This window comes from Silene latifolia, chromosome 11, assembly GCF_048544455.1.
Source record: "Silene latifolia isolate original U9 population chromosome 11, ASM4854445v1, whole genome shotgun sequence".
Lineage (NCBI taxonomy): Eukaryota > Viridiplantae > Streptophyta > Magnoliopsida > Caryophyllales > Caryophyllaceae > Silene > Silene latifolia.
The window spans coordinates 183721740-183739182 of NC_133536.1; the positions used below are offsets into that span (position 1 = coordinate 183721740).

General features: G+C 41.2%; 1 protein-coding gene across 1 annotated transcript; it reads left to right on the forward strand.

Annotated features, from left to right (window-relative positions):
• The first annotated feature begins 14803 nt into the window (after positions 1 to 14803).
• Positions 14804 to 16067, forward strand: LOC141614460 (uncharacterized). The gene is made up of 2 exons (XM_074433205.1): positions 14804 to 15321; positions 15704 to 16067. Exons 1-2 carry the CDS (start codon positions 14804 to 14806, stop codon positions 16065 to 16067), a joined length of 882 nt encoding a protein of 293 aa, XP_074289306.1.
• The last annotated feature ends 1376 nt before the right edge of the window (positions 16068 to 17443 follow it).

Sequence of the window (17443 nt, forward strand, 5' to 3'; positions counted from 1 at the left end):
GATTGGAAGTGCATTTATTTCTAAATCGGAATTACTTTTTCACATACGGATTTTACTCTTTCACATACACTTTTTCATTAATTTTCTATATCATACCCTTTTTCCTAACCTAAACAAATTAAGTTTTATATGTGTATTTTTTTCCTAAAATCGAATTTAATTGCTCTAAAAACTTGCAGAATGGATTTTAATTTTCCAGTTAGTGAAGTAATTTAGTTGTTTAACATTATTAATATATTTTGTTGAAAAAAATTAAGGTTTATCAATTAACAAAATTGATATGTACAATTGTTTATCAATTAGGGCCCTAATTAAAAGGTATGGAGTTGCGTATTAGTGTGAACGATGGCAATAGTCAATTTCTTTGAAAAAATATCAGTAGCCACATGGGCACATGATGCATTGGGGGAATGAGGGTTGGTTGGTAGGATAGTAATGCGTACAAGAACTTCCCGCAGATGATATCTATGCTTGATGCTAATGAGATCAAAACTCTTCTGATTCCGAAGGAACCCGGGTTTTCACAAAATAAAAGTCGTTCTATCATTTGACAATGAAAGACTCGTCTTCTATGCTCTCGTCTTCTATGCTCAAGTTTTCGGATGACGGCAATCTTCAAGTAGTTGATGAGCAAAAGAAGATTTATTGGTAATCAAATGTATTAGATGAAGCAAAAAGTTTAGTAACTCATCTTCAAAATACCGGCAATCTTGTATTGCTTACATACGGTAGTAATTCGATCGGCGTATGGTTGGACGGAGTGGATTATCGAAGGGAGGTGAAGGGAAATGAAAAAAAACAATTGAGTAGTGAGCGAAAAAATGACAAGGGTATACTTGTAAAAGACGTATGTGAAAGAGTAAAATCTGTATGTGAAAGAGCACAACCCTTTCTAAATAAGGCCCCACACTGCCCCCCATGTTCTCTAATCATCTTTTTTATTTGCAATCAACTTATACCCTCTGTAATGCCGTAAAAATACAGTCAGCAAATTTAATATATCTCATATCAAACTAAAACAAAAAAAAAACATAAATACACTATAAGCTCATTAAATAATTCTTATTTTAGATTTGACATATAACTATATTTAGTAAATTGCTGTAACGCCCCGAAAAGCAGACAAGAAGATCAAAATGGCGCTTTTTATTAACAATAGACAGCAGCGGAAAAACAAGGGCGTCACCGCCGTATCCCTCCTTCGGAGAATACAAGGCTTTTACAAATATAAAGATAAATACACTGTTAAAGCTATAAACTAATAACTCTATTACATATTAATTCTATTAGGCCATTGGTCCTATCTGAAATTCCTCACACTTGTCCTTCCCAACACTTGTACCTGAAAAGGAATGAAAGTAACGGAATCAGCCAACCACAGGCTGAGCATGACTCCGGTTTCCTATAATGGCCTTACGTTCCATTATTTTATTTATTTTTATTTTTATTCTTCTCATATGGGTCTCTCAAGAATACATATTATGGAACAAAGAGAATACTTAAAAAAAATGACATAAATCCTTCACTTATTATAATCATATCGGCCTACTATTACTGAAAAGAGACTTATTATGGAGTCAAGACTCCTCCAGCCTAAGTCCATTTTTGTGTACATAGTATAAGAAATCCGGGTCTGAGACCCATCTCGGTCTTTGCCGGATAACATAATTAACGTTCATATGGGGCCATACTTTCCCCTCCCCTCTTTGTTTATATGGGGTCATACTCCCCCCTCCCCTTCTTCCATGTACACAGGACAAAATAATGTCGTCTCATTTCAATAATCGTATCCTGAATGCTATAATTGGCCAATGATGCATTATAACGACAGTACCCTTATAACTTTATAAGACGGTAAATAATATAACATGTGGGCAGTATATTGATTATAAGATGAAATTTACAATAAAACTAATATAACATGCTATTTTTACTATCTTATTTCAAATGTAAACAATTACTTATATCAACGAAGGGTTCCGAAATCATACCTTATTTTTAGAGAGAATTAGTGGTATAATGAAATTTTATAACCCACTTATCGCTTTCTTATTGGTATCTGTATTCGAGTGAGATGATATATAAACCCGTAAAATGTTATCAAAATAGTGATGCATGACACGTCTGTCGCGTACCTGTCAAAAATAAACCTAACGGTCTCAACTAAAAATGTAGTAGAGGCAGTCGAGTATCGAATCCACAGGGAGGAATGCAACTACAGCTGTTTATCTCTAATTCTATGGTAACAATTGGGTTGATTAATTTTCGGTTCTAAACTACGGAGCTGAAAGAAAGAGAAATAAGGCAAGAGCAGTAAAGCAAGAAGACGATTTAAAACTATCAATAAGAGGAAGACATGTCGGGAACTCGGTTCACTACGGTAGTTCAACAACTTAGCAGTAAATGACTCAGACGAACTAATGCGAGACGGATATTAGAAGGTCCTTTCGGTCCACTTCCCACCCTAAAATACCACTAACTTAACTTTCGTCCTTGCTAGGGCAGTCTACTGTTTATAGCAGGCCTATTTAATCCAATCTTTCGATCCAGGACTAATTGTAGCCAGATTAATGGGTGACATAGAAGCGTGCACTCAACTAGGTCGATAATTACAATTATATTGCTATAGTGACAGAATCTCTTTAACCAATTCGTCCAATTCATTTACTACATCGTTATCATCCTACCGTAGATCCCCTAATCCCAACATGAAGGGAGATTAGCTACTCATATCTATTGATAAACTAACAGCATGTAAATTTCCAGCAGAAAACATAGCGAAATAATAATAAAAAGCAATGATAATAATTAGGGCAAGAAAGAATAAAAACAATAACATAAAACAGGAATTAAAACAACAAAGGAAGGTTAATTATTATTAAAGAGGGAAAGAGAATTACAATCCGAGAAATTCCGGCGTAAAGAACGAAATCCGAAAGAGCAATCCAACGTTGAAAAGGAACAGTAGGCTAATGTGAAGGAATAAAGATAAAAGGAGAGTAAAAAGTGATAAGAGTAAAAAGATAGTCAAAAGAATAAAAAGATCATTAATAACCTAGTTAAACATAGGTTATATAGCCGAAAAGCCTAAGTGTTTATGCGGAGTATACTAAAACACGGACTAATTAAAGCCCACAGACGAAATCCTCTCGATCGAGTAGGTAAAACCACTCGATCGACCAGTGTCTCAGCAGGGACTCCTCGATCAAACAGCAGGGTTCTCGATCGAGGACTAGATCAAAGGCAGCTTACTCGATCGAGTAAGGAGTAGCTCGATCGAGAACTTGGGAAGCTTAAGGACCACTCGATCGTCCTATAAACAGCTCGATGGACCATCAGTCAACTCGATAGACCACTTGGGTCTTCAATTCAGCTCACGTCTTCACCCAAATGCTTCGTAATGCGTGCAACGACACTTCAAGTGCAGCATCTCACTCTGGGACAATCCCGTCTCCTCTAAATGCATGCAAAAAGGACGAAATGGAGCATGGTTTCGCTTCTTTCGCGATTATCCCTACAAAAAGGACAAAATACACCAAAGTAGCCAATTCGGGGCAAAATACTATAAAAACAGTACATAAATGCATGGAAATACGTGCTGAAATAGGCCAAAAAGACCGTACATTAGGCACGTATCAAATCTCCCCAAACCAAACCTTTACTCGCCCTCGAGTAAACTCAAAACTAAACTAATGGAACGGAAATGATAACTCAGAGCTAGCCTAACTTGTCTACTTGAACCACTTTAATGCACGAAAATTAACAAGATTAAAGCTAGACAATCAATACGCAAACGAATTATAAGTCGTTCGAAAATAAAGTGACCTATCGACCTTGCAAGACCAACAAAACCGGACTCTCACGTGGTCACTCTTCTCTCATAAAGCAAAGGGCAAATGTTATATGTAAAAGAGAGAAGAAAAGACAGTCACTCGCCTAACTGCGACCTACATAGCATGCATGCAACAAAAATGAAAGACAATTCAAGTACTAATGCACACACTCCAACCAATAATGTCCGTCACAAATAGGGGTTTGCAAATGATATGGGAATAGTGAGGTGCAGGTGAGAAAAGGCTAAACAAGTTATGGAAATGTGGAGGTAAAAGCGTCAAGCTAGTTCCTAACAGGACCATAATAAACCATCCGGATCTCAAACTGACTGAAAAACTAACACAGGTGCCCTTCACTTGGCACAAAACTCACTAGACTAGAAACACAATCTCCTCAAAAAAATATGGAATAAGAGTGGAGGAGCTAGACGGTCACAAAGTTCCCTTTTTTAAACACCGTCTGAAACAACTAACTGAAACAACCAACCCTCTTGTCGATTGTACATCTTCGAGCATCTTCTCAACTCTGACAAGAGGGTCCAACTTTTTTCACAATCTATCTCTTTTTCTTTTGTTTCACGTGAATCTCATAATTTTCATTTCATTTTCTTTTTTTTTTTTTCTTTCTTACTTCACGTTTTTCTTCTTTTTTCAACATTTTTTCTTTTTTTTTTTTTCTTTTCTTCCTCCTTTCTTAAATCAAACACCAACTCCAAATGAGAATTACGGACCAGACTGCAACTGAAAACATACCACAAAAGGACAGACTAACTAGCTTGACTAGGCAGGCTTAGTTTGGAATGTGGCTAATGGGTCAAAAAGGCAAGTTTTGGTCAATGTGGAGCTAAATGGGTGAAAGATGTAAAGAAAGGGGAATTGCAAGACCCTCCCTGCATGTGACACCAACCGCAGACCCGAATATGTGCATTTGACGAGAAATTGAATGTCATAAATGTGCAAATGAGACGAACATGCTATGCAAGGAGTACTACTCTCAAAATTCCTAATGAACTGTCATGAATGGCACCATTTGGCTCTAAAACTCGAATTTTTAAGTAGTTTGCCAATTTATCGTGTCAAGTCTAAACAATCGGCTATTATTTGAACAGAAATTCGTAGACTATGCGTATGACAAAGCTAAAAACCATCAATAAAGTGCAAGGCTCAAGTGAATTGACAAGTTAAGTGCAATTTCATCACGGGAATCTACCGTTCCGACTCAACCTAAATGCAAAAATAAACGTGAAATTTTTTTTTGAATTTTTGATATTTTCTAATTTTTTTGAATTTTTGATTTTTTGAAAATAAACAACAAATGCAAACTGAAAAATTAAACGTGAATGCAAAACAAATGCAGATGCAGACTCAAAAGGATGCAATACCCTCCCCAAACCAAAACGGACAACGCCCTCGTTGTCCTCCAGCATACACCAGCAACAAAATGGGGGATGGGGGTATACAACCAATAAAAGAAAAATAAAGGAGACGAAATAAAAAGAGTGAAAGGACATACAAAACACGAACTTCCCAAACCAACAGAAAACGGGGAAGTGAGTAGACCGAAATAGCTACTCGTCGTCGGCACCGCTGTCTCTCGGGTACTCCGACTCAACAAAACCGTCTCCCCAAACCAAAGAACAAACAAGGGGAGACTCGGTCGTCATCTCCAGGCTGATCATCCGGACCGGGTACGAACGGAGGGTCACTCGCCTCCTCTCTGGCAGCTCTCGCCGCCGCCTGCTCTGCCCGTAGCCGCACCTCACGTGCTACCTCTGTCTCCTCCGGTTCCTCATCTGAGTCAGAGGATAGTGGAGGGTACCCGTCCGCTGGGTATCGGTAGAAGGAAGGATGCGGCCACCCCTCTGGAATCGGTCGCCGGGCTCGGATGTGGAACTCGTAGAGCGGGAATACGACCAAAGCCATATCCCGTCTCATCTCGAAGGTACCCGCACAAATCCGGAGACAAGGCATCACGACGCCCTTGGTCCGTGACCGCGGCGCCTCTAAGCGGGAGGGCGGACAAAGTTGGCCGGAAAACCGAGCCGAAGGAGGGTCAGTGGAGGTGGAGTGTGAGTGGGTGTGGGTGTAGGCTGAGGCGTGGGTGTCGGTCCAGCCTGGGCCTGAGTCTGAGCCTGGGAGCTAGAAGATGCTCCGGCCTCCCGCTTCCTCTTCTTCGTAGAGGAAGGAGGGGTGAAGGTAAGGTGGTAGGTAGGTGGAGGTGGCCTCGCTCCCTCAGCAGCAGTAGGGAGTGGTGAAAGCGGCGGAAGGGTAGAGCACGGCAAGGTAACAGACGTGGAACCACAGATCTTCCACGTCCTCGCACTCCCCTTCGCCTTGGGGAACCAGGTCAAAGTAACCATGGCATCCAGGTCAAGGTAAGCCACCTCATCAGGTGCAGTGAGTGAAGGGTCAGTGGAGTAAAGGTGGCGAGCAATCCTAGTAACTAGCCCGCCGCAGACCACTGCGGTCGTGACCCGAGTCCCAATACCGTTCCAATGCTGAGCCACCAGATAAGCAATGTTTAGAACAAACGGGGAACCGGAGTCAATGTTGAGGTACCCCGCGAGAATCGCTAGCTCAGTGTTGGTCAAGTTATTGGGCTCAGGGCGCCCAAAAATGGTCTCTCCTAACGGCACGCAAGTAATAACGGGCGCGGGTAAGTGAACGTGAGCTCCCTTCCGTGTCCGGAAGGGAGTGTGAGAAAGAGCACCCAAAGTGGTCAAGGAGGTCTCTAGGTGGGGCGGTGGGACCGTCACTAACTAGTCCCAAAACCAGCCCAAACTCGGCCAAGGTCCGGTGATGTGACTCGTTGCGGAGTCGAAAGTGAATGCGAGAACTGGAGTTGTCGGCGGTGTAAAAGTCGGTGTCAAAGGAATAGGAGCTAAAGAACTCGTACGTAAGGGTACGAATGGTAGCCTCCTCCATGGTAATCAGACCCGACATACCCGTCCCGTTTAATAAACTACAGACCTCCTCGTAGATGCCTAAGGTCTCTAGGTCGGCTCGTGCAAGGAAACGGGTGGAGGAGAGGGGGCAACGAGTAAGGCGGCTAACCGTGTCCGGTGAGCCTCGAAGTGAAACGTCATCAAGGCATCTTCGGTAGAGGTGCAAGTGCGCTCTCCCACGTAGCAACAATGACTGAAGAAGGCCGGAAGTGATGGCTAATCGGCTAGCCTCGCTGGTGTGTCCTCGGTGGCACCATACCAAGGCTGCGGGAAACGGGGCTCGAATCCGCATTCCAACAAGGAAAAAGGCCTGGGAGTGATGGTCGGTGAAGCTCGAACCGAGCTCCCATTTGGCCGGGTGCGCCGTACACTGTCCCTGCACTGAGACAAGTAAAACTCGGTCTTTGTGGTGGTGACCGAGGCGAGCTAGTGGTAGCGAGTAGGAGCCACTCGCTCGCTCATAGAAGAGCTGGAGGACGTGCTACTAGAAGACGCAGAGAACTCGCGTCCATCCCGCAAAGTGTCAAAGGGCACGAATAAGAAATATCTTTTGCTAACCGTGGTTAAAACAACCCGCTAACCAACATGTGACAAAGAAAAAATGAGGCCCTATCGGTCGAAACGATCGACGTCTGACAAAGATACAAAACCAACAATTCCTCAAAAAGATTCGAAAAAACAGCATGTGAGTGGCAAGTGATAAAACAGTGACTGCAGAAGGGTGATTACAGCATGAAAACCAAAAATGGGGGCATGTATCACTCCTTGCAGGCGAAAATAATCACTCACAGTGCAAGATTCCCAAAGAATTCACAAAGATATATAGAGCGATAGGGGACGGGGAAGCGATTAACGGTTAATAATAACAAGAATAAGAATGCGATAACCGCAATTACAAAGCAAAACAACCGTCTGACAGTCGAAATTTCCGACTCACAGTGACCCTAGTCGCGGAAATCGCGCAAAACTCGAATTTAAAATGCAAAAACAGTGAGGAATTGCTAAGATAACATCAACAAGCTAATCAAGGGCAAATAAACACAATTTAATCGAATAAATTCGACTATACATGGGATTTTCGAACCCTAATTCAAATCACCTCATAAAAATTCGAAATAATCGAAGATAAAATGCAAAGAGGTTGAATGAACACTTACTTGATGATGATTGACCTACAATGTGCAATTAAACTTCAAATAGCAAGCAAGCAAGGCGGATTTTCGATCAAGAAAACCGCGAACCCTAATCCCTTTTAAAAAACGCAAAAACGAGCAAGAAGGAGGGGGAAATTAAGGGGTTACTGAAGATTAATTGGTTAACAATAGAATGTAGGTGGTGGATTGAGTATTTTGGGCAAGAAATGGGGATTTGGGGGAAAAAAATCAATCGCAATTAGGGAAGGGTTTAGGAGAAATTAGGGACAAAACATTAGAAATGAAAAACTGAAATAAGGAGTTAAGTATAGGAAAAACTCCCGTCACTGTTCATTTCACTCGATCGAGTGATTTTAAGTCACTCGATCGAGGTCTTTGGATGTCCCTTTGCTCGATCGAGTAATGATCCTCTCGATCGAGCTGTTCCACTTTGGCCTTCCTCGATCGAGTAGCCAGCAGACTCGATCGAACCATCTTTCACTCGATCGAGTACAAAAGTACTCGATCGAGGACTTCCTCGTGTATATTTCCTTGAATTTCTACCTTTTCTTCCTCGAAATGCGTGCATTTCCCCAAACCTGCGTAAAACAATTCCAAACATATCCCAAATACCAAAAACGCAGCAAAACAGTCTATAGTCTTAGTCTTACGCTAAAAGAATTGTCTAACTAATTGTCCTAGTTAAAAACATAATAAAAGAAATTCAAAAATAATTCAAACGAATATCTATTACAATTTGTTACACGGGGCATTTCCCGTTTAATTCCCATCACCGTCATGAGCCCCTTCGTGGGCTTCGATGGAGGACGTCACTTCAAATGCGATACGACCGTCCTTTTTTACTTCCATGAACTTGAATTTCTGAGAGGAGGAGGAACATAATTCCAATCTACGTAGGTCCGAACTGCCTTCGTTTTCGCCCCTCTGTCATCTTCTTTGACATCCTTTGCTCCAGATTGATTGATAATGGTCTTACCACGTCCCTTGACTCCTTTCTTGCCTTCATCCGTACTGCGAGAAGGAAAACAGACGAATTCTCCTCCTTTTTGCTCTCAGATGAGGCGAGGGTCGGCAAATAATAGCAATATTCTCCAAAATTGGAGTGTCAATAATAGGGTCAACGAGAAGAGAGTGCATTGCAAGGCCGAGCTTGCATGGGAGCCCTCCGAACTTGGACCGATGAAAAGTCGCTCCTCATCCCCTACCCGGAAGGTCAAAGTCTTCCCCGACATCTATCACTTTGCACGGGCAAAGTGGACAAAAATGGTCTCCCTAAAATGATAGGGGTATGCACATCTTCGGGGATATCTAGGACGACAAAGTCGACGGGAATAAAGAACTTCCCGATCCTAACAGGTACGTCTTCCGCTACACCTAGTGGCCGTGATAGACTACGGTCGGCCATCCGGACGATCATATTGGTGCAACTCAGCTTGGTCACACCAAGTCTCTTAGCTAGAGACAAAGGTAGAACACTTACGCTAGCGCCTAAATCGCATAGCGCATTATCAATCAACTGCATTCCTATGTGACAAGGGATCGAAAAGCTACCCGGGTCTGATTGCTTGAGAGGTAGCTTATTTTGAGACGGGGCTGACCCCATCTCAGTCAAAGCTACAGTCTCATTATCATTAACGGTCCTCTTACGTGCTAAAATATCTTTCATAAATCGTAAATAAGAGGGTACCTTCATAAGCAACTCGAAACGGCACGGAAACTTCCAAACTCTTCAACAGCTCAACAAATTTGCTAAACTGTTGATTAATCTGGTATTCTTGCAGCCGCCTCGGAAAGGGAACCGTAATTGGAATCTCAAGTCCCTTGTTTCTCGCCTCCAAAGTGTCTTCCGGCGCAAGTTCGGTGTCCTTTGGGCGCTTCTTACCTCTCGAACGAGGCCTTTCTGGTAATTCATCGCTTAAACGAGCACTAGCAGGCTCTCGGATAAGCTTCCCGTCAGTAATATCACTCTATCGAGCAATGTGTCCACTCGATCGAGCTGTTTCTTTAGAAACTTCAGTCGATCGAGCAACAGTCCCCCTCGATCGACCTTCTTCAGCTTCCAGGTCACTCGATCGAGTAGAGTGACTACTCGATCGAGGGCTTCCCTCATCAATTCCACTCGATCGAACTGTTTCAAAGACTGGACTTGATCGATCGAGTAACTCTTGTGTCGTGAGTCCTTTCTTCTTACCAAACACTGTTCATCGACGTTTGACTATTCCCAGTCTCCGATTTCTTCATTTCTGGTCCCTCATAAGAGAGACCGCTTCTCAACTCTATCAAATGTACCGTCTCGTTTGGGTTCTTCTCATTTTGAGTCGGTAAATGACCTGGCTTCCTCGAGGATTGATTCGCAGCGAGTTGGGCAACTTGAGTCTCAAGTGCCTTTATGGTCGCGTCTCGCTGTTGATCACTTGTGCTTCTTTGTTGATCACTTGCATGGAGCTGCTTTGTAATGGCTTGCATCATAGATTTCAACTCGCCCATTTCACTCACTCCACTTGAAGATGAGCCGTGGCTAGGTGGGTTAAAGGACGGAGGCTTCTGATAGCCTTGTTGCTTCTGATGTGGAGGAATATAAGGCTGCTGCTGCTGATTCGGAGGAGCGGTGGGATTGAGTACGTTGCTCTGGTTACTCCACCTCAAATTGGGGTGGATATTTGGCTCGTACTGGTTGTTGTTTTGCCTGTAGTGTTGAAAGGCAGCACATTGCTCAAAAGGACTAGGACAGAAATCAGAGACATGTCCTTCTACCCCACACCTCGTACAGACGAAGGGACCGTCTGTCATAGCATTAACCTGGTACATCCCTGGCTTGAAAGTTCCCCCTAGTTCATACTTGTCGAACCTAGCAGTAAGGGCTTCTAATGCAGCCACTGAAGAGGATTCAGCGGCCCTCCTTTGGTTTCCCCTTGAATTCCCGTATTCAGCCCTGTGAGTGGCTAAATCATCTATGATTTTCCATCCCTTCGTCGGCCCCAAGTTGTCAGAAAATCGACCGTTGGCTGCCGCATCTAGTATAGCTCTCTGATCATCATATAAACCATTGTAAAAATGGTTACATAGACTCCATTTCTCGAAACCGTGGTGCGGTATGGTTCGCACTAGTTTCTTAAAACGAAGCCATGCCTCATGGAAATTCTCGTCGGGCCCTTGTTTGAAACTGGTTATCTGGGCTCTGATGGCTATGGTTCTCGAAGCAGAGAAATACTTTTTGTAGAATGCCAATGCTAGCGAATTCCAATCCGTTATGCCGTGAGCAGCTCGGTCCAAATCCCTATACCACTCCCTTGCAGCATCGCGGAGTGAGAAAATGAACATAGTTTCTTTGATTTGATCAGCTGTCACACCAGTGGGAGGAGGTATGGAGCAGCAGTAATCAATGAAGGTCTCCATATGCTGAGCTGCATCTTCCTTCGCAGCTCCCCCGAACTGGTTTTTCTCTACCATGCTGATGTAAGAAGGCTTAGGCTCGAACTTCCTGGCATCTCCCGGCAGTTCGAACCCTTTATAAAGATTGTCAGCTGTGGGCTCGGAGTGACTAGCAATGGTTGCTTCCTCGGCCATTTCTGGAAATTCTGGGAAAGTGATAGACTCAAGTGAATAATCGGAAACTGGAGAAGACGGCGGATTATTTTCGAAAAGCTCGTTCTCGTAAAAATTTCCGCGAGAACTGGGCTCTTCCTCTTCCTGTTGCTCTTGAAATAGCAGTCTCCTTTTTACGCGAAGAGATCTCTCAATCTCAGGATCAAAAGGTAGTAGTGGACCACCTTGCGACCTGCGCATAAGACGAAACTACAAACAAGATGTGAGAATAGTCTAAGGAACGATGTTCCTTAAACTAAAAAGAAGAATTAAAAAATAAAAACAGCTAGTAATTGGAACAATTGCCTCCCCGGCGACGGCGCCAAAATTTGACACGTCTGTCGCGTACCTGTCAAAAATAAACCTAACGGTCTCAACTAAAAATGTAGTAGAGGCAGTCGAGTATCGAATCCACAGGGAGGAATGCAACTACAGCTGTTTATCTCTAATTCTATGGTAACAATTGGGTTGATTAATTTTCGGTTCTAAACTACGGAGCTGAAAGAAAGAGAAATAAGGCAAGAGCAGTAAAGCAAGAAGACGATTTAAAACTATCAATAAGAGGAAGACATGTCGGGAACTCGGTTCACTACGGTAGTTCAACAACTTAGCAGTAAATGACTCAGACGAACTAATGCGAGACGGATATTAGAAGGTCCTTTCGGTCCACTTCTCACCCTAAAATACCACTAACTTAACTTTCGTCCTTGCTAGGGCAGTCTACTGTTTATAGCAGGCCTATTTAATCCAATCTTTCGATCCAGGACTAATTGTAGCCAGATTAATGGGTGACATAGAAGCGTGCACTCAACTAGGTCGATAATTACAATTATATTGCTATAGTGACAGAATCTCTTTAACCAATTCGTCCAATTCATTTACTACATCGTTATCATCCTACCGTAGATCCCCTAATCCCAACATGAAGGGAGATTAGCTACTCATATCTATTGATAAACTAACAGCATGTAAATTTCCAGCAGAAAACATAGCGAAATAATAATAAAAAGCAATGATAATAATTAGGGCAAGAAAGAATAAAAACAATAACATAAAACAGGAATTAAAACAACAAAGGAAGGTTAATTATTATTAAAGAGGGAAAGAGAATTACAATCCGAGAAATTCCGGCGTAAAGAACGAAATCCGAAAGAGCAATCCAACGTTGAAAAGGAACAGTAGGCTAATGTGAAGGAATAAAGATAAAAGGAGAGTAAAAAGTGATAAGAGTAAAAAGATAGTCAAAAGAATAAAAAGATCATTAATAACCTAGTTAAACATAGGTTATATAGCCGAAAAGCCTAAGTGTTTATGCGGAGTATACTAAAACACGGACTAATTAAAGCCCACAGACGAAATCCTCTCGATCGAGTAGGTAAAACCACTCGATCGACCAAGATCTCAAGAGGACTCCTCGATCGAACAGCAGGTTCTCGATCGAGGACTAGATCAAAGGCAGCTTACTCGATCGAGTAAGGAGTAGCTCGATCGAGAACTTGGGAAGCTTAAGGACCACTCGATCGTCCTATAAACAGCTCGATGGACCATCAGTCAACTCGATAGACCACTTGGGTCTTCAATTCAGCTCACGTCTTCACCCAAATGCTTCGTAATGCGTGCAACGACACTTCAAGTGCAGCATCTCACTCTGGGACAATCCCGTCTCCTCTAAATGCATGCAAAAAGGACGAAATGGAGCATGGTTTCGCTTCTTTCGCGATTATCCCTACAAAAAGGACAGAATACACCAAAGTAGCCAATTCGGGGCAAAATACTATAAAAACAGTACATAAATGCATGGAAATACGTGCTGAAATAGGCCAAAAAGACCGTACATTAGGCACGTATCAATGCAAAGCTTCCTATTTATAGTAAGTGGAAACTTAGCTTTGAAGAATTCTAATTGGATAACATTTTCCTACTGACTTCCACGTAACTTTTACAAAATACATGGCATTCAAAGGTTTCAAACTACATGTCGTAAGCCACGTTGATTTTAGTGCCAAATCATAGTTCCGTCTTGTTATCTTATGTACCCGTCTTTTCGATATTAACTATATTTTCGTATTAGCGGATAAAAAAAATATCATAAGGGTTAATTAATAATATATATTCTCACCCTTAATTCTTGTGCCCATATCAAAGGGGAAGAAAATAGCAAATTGGAGGGAGTATTATTTTATTATTATTATTATTATTATTTTATTTTATTATTATTTTTTGGGATATTATATTATTTTTTTCCGCTGCTGTTTATTGTTAATAAAAAGAGCCATTTTGAGCTGCCTGTCTGCTTTTCGGGGGTGTTACAATTGCTTACATAGGACTTACACTAAAACTTCATTTGAAACAAAAAAAGATTATTTAGAAATTTATAAATACATATATAAGAATTGATTTCCAATATGGTTTAATTATTTTTCATTACCTATTACTCCCTCTTATTCTCTAACATCTTCTACATTTCCTAAAATGGCGAATTCACAAAAATATTCCACTTTCCTTATTTATCTATCTTTTGTGGCTATAATATCTTATGATCCCATATTCTCTCTCTTATTTTCATTTACATCCACATATCTTCCTTCCACTAAATTCTACCCAAAAATAATTGTGGAAGAACATAGAGAATATGAGGGAGTAATTATTAACCTAGAGAGAAGTCATCTCTAAAGTCTTAACCTAGAAGTTAACAATGACGGCCGTGAAAGTAACACAAAATCGTTTTTCCCCTTTAATTTCATCATCTTCTTCATCGAAAAATACTCAAAATTCACAAAAACAGGTTGTCATAAATGATAAAACTCACGATGGTCCAAAAGATATTACCTTTGCTGCTCCATCATCATCTGATACCAGGAAAACTCGGTCTATGCATGATATTCATGGTATCCTTGTATTAGAACTCCCTGAAGATGATGGTGAGCTGCAAGAAGGATGGATACTTCGCCATGGAGGAAAGGACGTCCCAATAATGCCAACAATTAATGAGGAGGAAGAGATTGAGGAACTTCTACAGTTTACACATGATGATATCAAAACAGAGGTAGAGTTCTGGAATCATTCTGTTATGTGCTATATTTTGGGTGCGAACGCTCCCTGGGCTATGGTAGAAGATTATATTTATCGTGTCTGGGATAGGTTTGGCATTGACAGTCTCTCTTTTCTAGATAATGGCGTTTTCATTGTTAGATTTACCAAATATGAGGATAGGGAGGCACTATTACAGTCTGGTTATTATCTATTTGATAATAAACCTATTGTTATTAAGCCTTGAACTGTGGATATGGAACTTGTTAAAGCAAAAGTTGATGTTGTCCCTGTGTGGGTGAAACTCTTTAACATTCCTCTAAAATTCTTGGGGAGTTGTTTACCAGCAATTGCAGGGTTGGTGGGTAAGTTTGTTCAAAAAGATCAGGAGACTCATGATAAAATTCGCCTAAGCTATGCTACGGTTATGGTGGAATTGTCTATGGATCAAACTTTACCTGAGAAAGTAAAATTTTTGGATGAGTCTGGGAATGTGGTTTTTGTACCTGTTGAGTATGAATGGAAACCTATCTCTTGTATAAGTTGTAATGGGATAGGGCATAATGCTACACAGTGCAGAAAACCTGTTAAGAAACCTTCTAAGCCTAAGCGACAACAGAAGCAAGTGTGGAGGCCAGTTAAGAGAACTGTGTCTAATGATGCTGTGGTAGAAATTATGTCCTCCTCTCCCATACTAACTCCAACAAACTTTCCTCCTCTACATAGTGTTAGATCTGTCCCAATACGAACTACTCCAGCGAAACAAATCATGAGGTTGAATAGACAAGAGAATGTGGTGGGGGTGAGACTTTCTGCCAAATTCAGCAAATAATGCTCCTGGGGGGGGGGGGGTAGCAGAGAGTGGTAAGGACCCTCCGATCCTGGAGAAACTCTCAATGCATAGTATAGGTTTCTGGAATGTGAGGGGTCTCAATGACCTGAATAAGTAGAAGGTGGTTAAATGGTTTATGCACAATAATGGGGTAGGTTTGTTTGGCTTATTAGAAACTATGCTGAAACCTGGAACTCTAATGAAAAAAGATACCTCAATATGTGATGGATGGAGCATTTCCACTAACTACAGTTGGCATAAGGGAGGCAGAATTTGGATAATGTGAAAACTAGATTGTTTTGATGTTAACTTTATATCCTATAGTGCTCAGCATATTCATATGATAGTTTACTCCAGAACTGATAATAAGACATTTCAGCTTACAATGATTTATGCTTTTAATGGTTTGGAGGAGAGAGTGGCATTATGGAATACTCTTAAGGAAATCTCCAATGTCTGCAATGATCCTTGGTTATGGCTAGGGGATTTCAATACTGTTATGTCACCTGTGGAAAGACTTGGAGGAAATACAACTGATGCAGAAATGGAGCACTTCCAAGGTTGTGTTTCTATTTGTGGTATGGAAGATATTCCCTCTACTGGAGCTCTTTTTACCTGGTCAAATAAACAAAATCCATCTGCTAGAGTCTATAGTAGGTTGGATAGAGCTATGGGGAATCAAGATTAGCTGGATATGTTTGGTGATAGTTATGCACATTTTCATCCTGAAGGTTTGTTTGTTCACTGTCCTTGCACTGTGTTGGATAGGCATGCTGCTTTGGGAGGCAAGCAAAACTTCAAATACTTCAACATGCTGGGGACTGCTAGTCATTTCAAAGATATAGTGAGGAATGTTTGGAATCTTAAGTTTCAAGGAACCAGAATGTTTTCTCTAATCAAGAAGCTTAAAGCTTTAAAGCCTACTTTAAAGAGTCCGAATAGGAGTTGTTTTTCTGATATTGAAAACAATACTAATATTGCAAACATGACCCTTGAGAATATTCAGAAACTGCTTGTTGGTAGTCCTGGTGATCCTGAGTTATTGCAGCAGGAAATGGATATGGCTCAGGACCTTAGAGAACTTATCTCCTCTAGAGATAGTTTCTTGATTCAAAAACCAAAACCCAATGGTCCTTAGAAGGTGATTTGAATACTAATTACTTCTATCATGCTATTAAAAAAAGAATTTTCTTAAATAACGTGTTCTAAATTGAGGATAAAGAAGGAGTCTTATGTACTGAGGGAGATTCTATCCAAGGAGCATTCTTAGATTACTATCAGGATCTCCTTGGTTCTCACACAGTAACTGATAAGGTGAATTAGACTGTAGTGAGACAAGGGGCTTGTTGTACTGTTGATCATTGGTGAATCCTGAATAAGCCCGTTACAGCTGATGAAGTTAAGCAATGTCTTTTAGTATCCCTAAGGGGAAATCTCCTGGTCCTGATGGATATGGCAGTCAATTTTTTTAGGGATTCTTGGGACATTGTAGGAGTTGAGGTCTGTGCAGCAGTGGTTAATTTTTTTGATATTGGCAAGCTCTTGTCAGAGATTAACTCTACCATTATTACTCTTATCCCTAAGATGGAGAGACCAACCAGTGTCAAGCATTTCAGGCCTATCTCATGTTGTAATGTGATTTATAAAACAATCTCCAAACTTCTATGTGCAAGACTGGCTTTGGTTCTTCCTGATATCATCAGCAGGAATCAAGGAGCTTTTGTTAAGGGAAGGAGCATCCTAGAGAACATCCCTATATGTCAGGATCTTGTTAGACTGTATAATAGAGGCATGGCTTCTCCCAGATGCATATCCAAACTTGATTTGCAGAAGGCTTATGACACAATTGAATGGCAGTTTGTGGCTCATATGCTTGAAGCTCTTAATTTTCCACAGAAGTTTCAAGGTATGGTTATGGAATGTCTTACTACTCCAACCTATACTTTAAACCTTAATAGAGCTCATTTTGGATATTTTCCTGGGAGAAGAGGTCTGAGGCAGAGGGATCCTCTTTGCCCCCTATTATTCTGTATTTGCATGGAATATCTAACCAGAATAATGGAG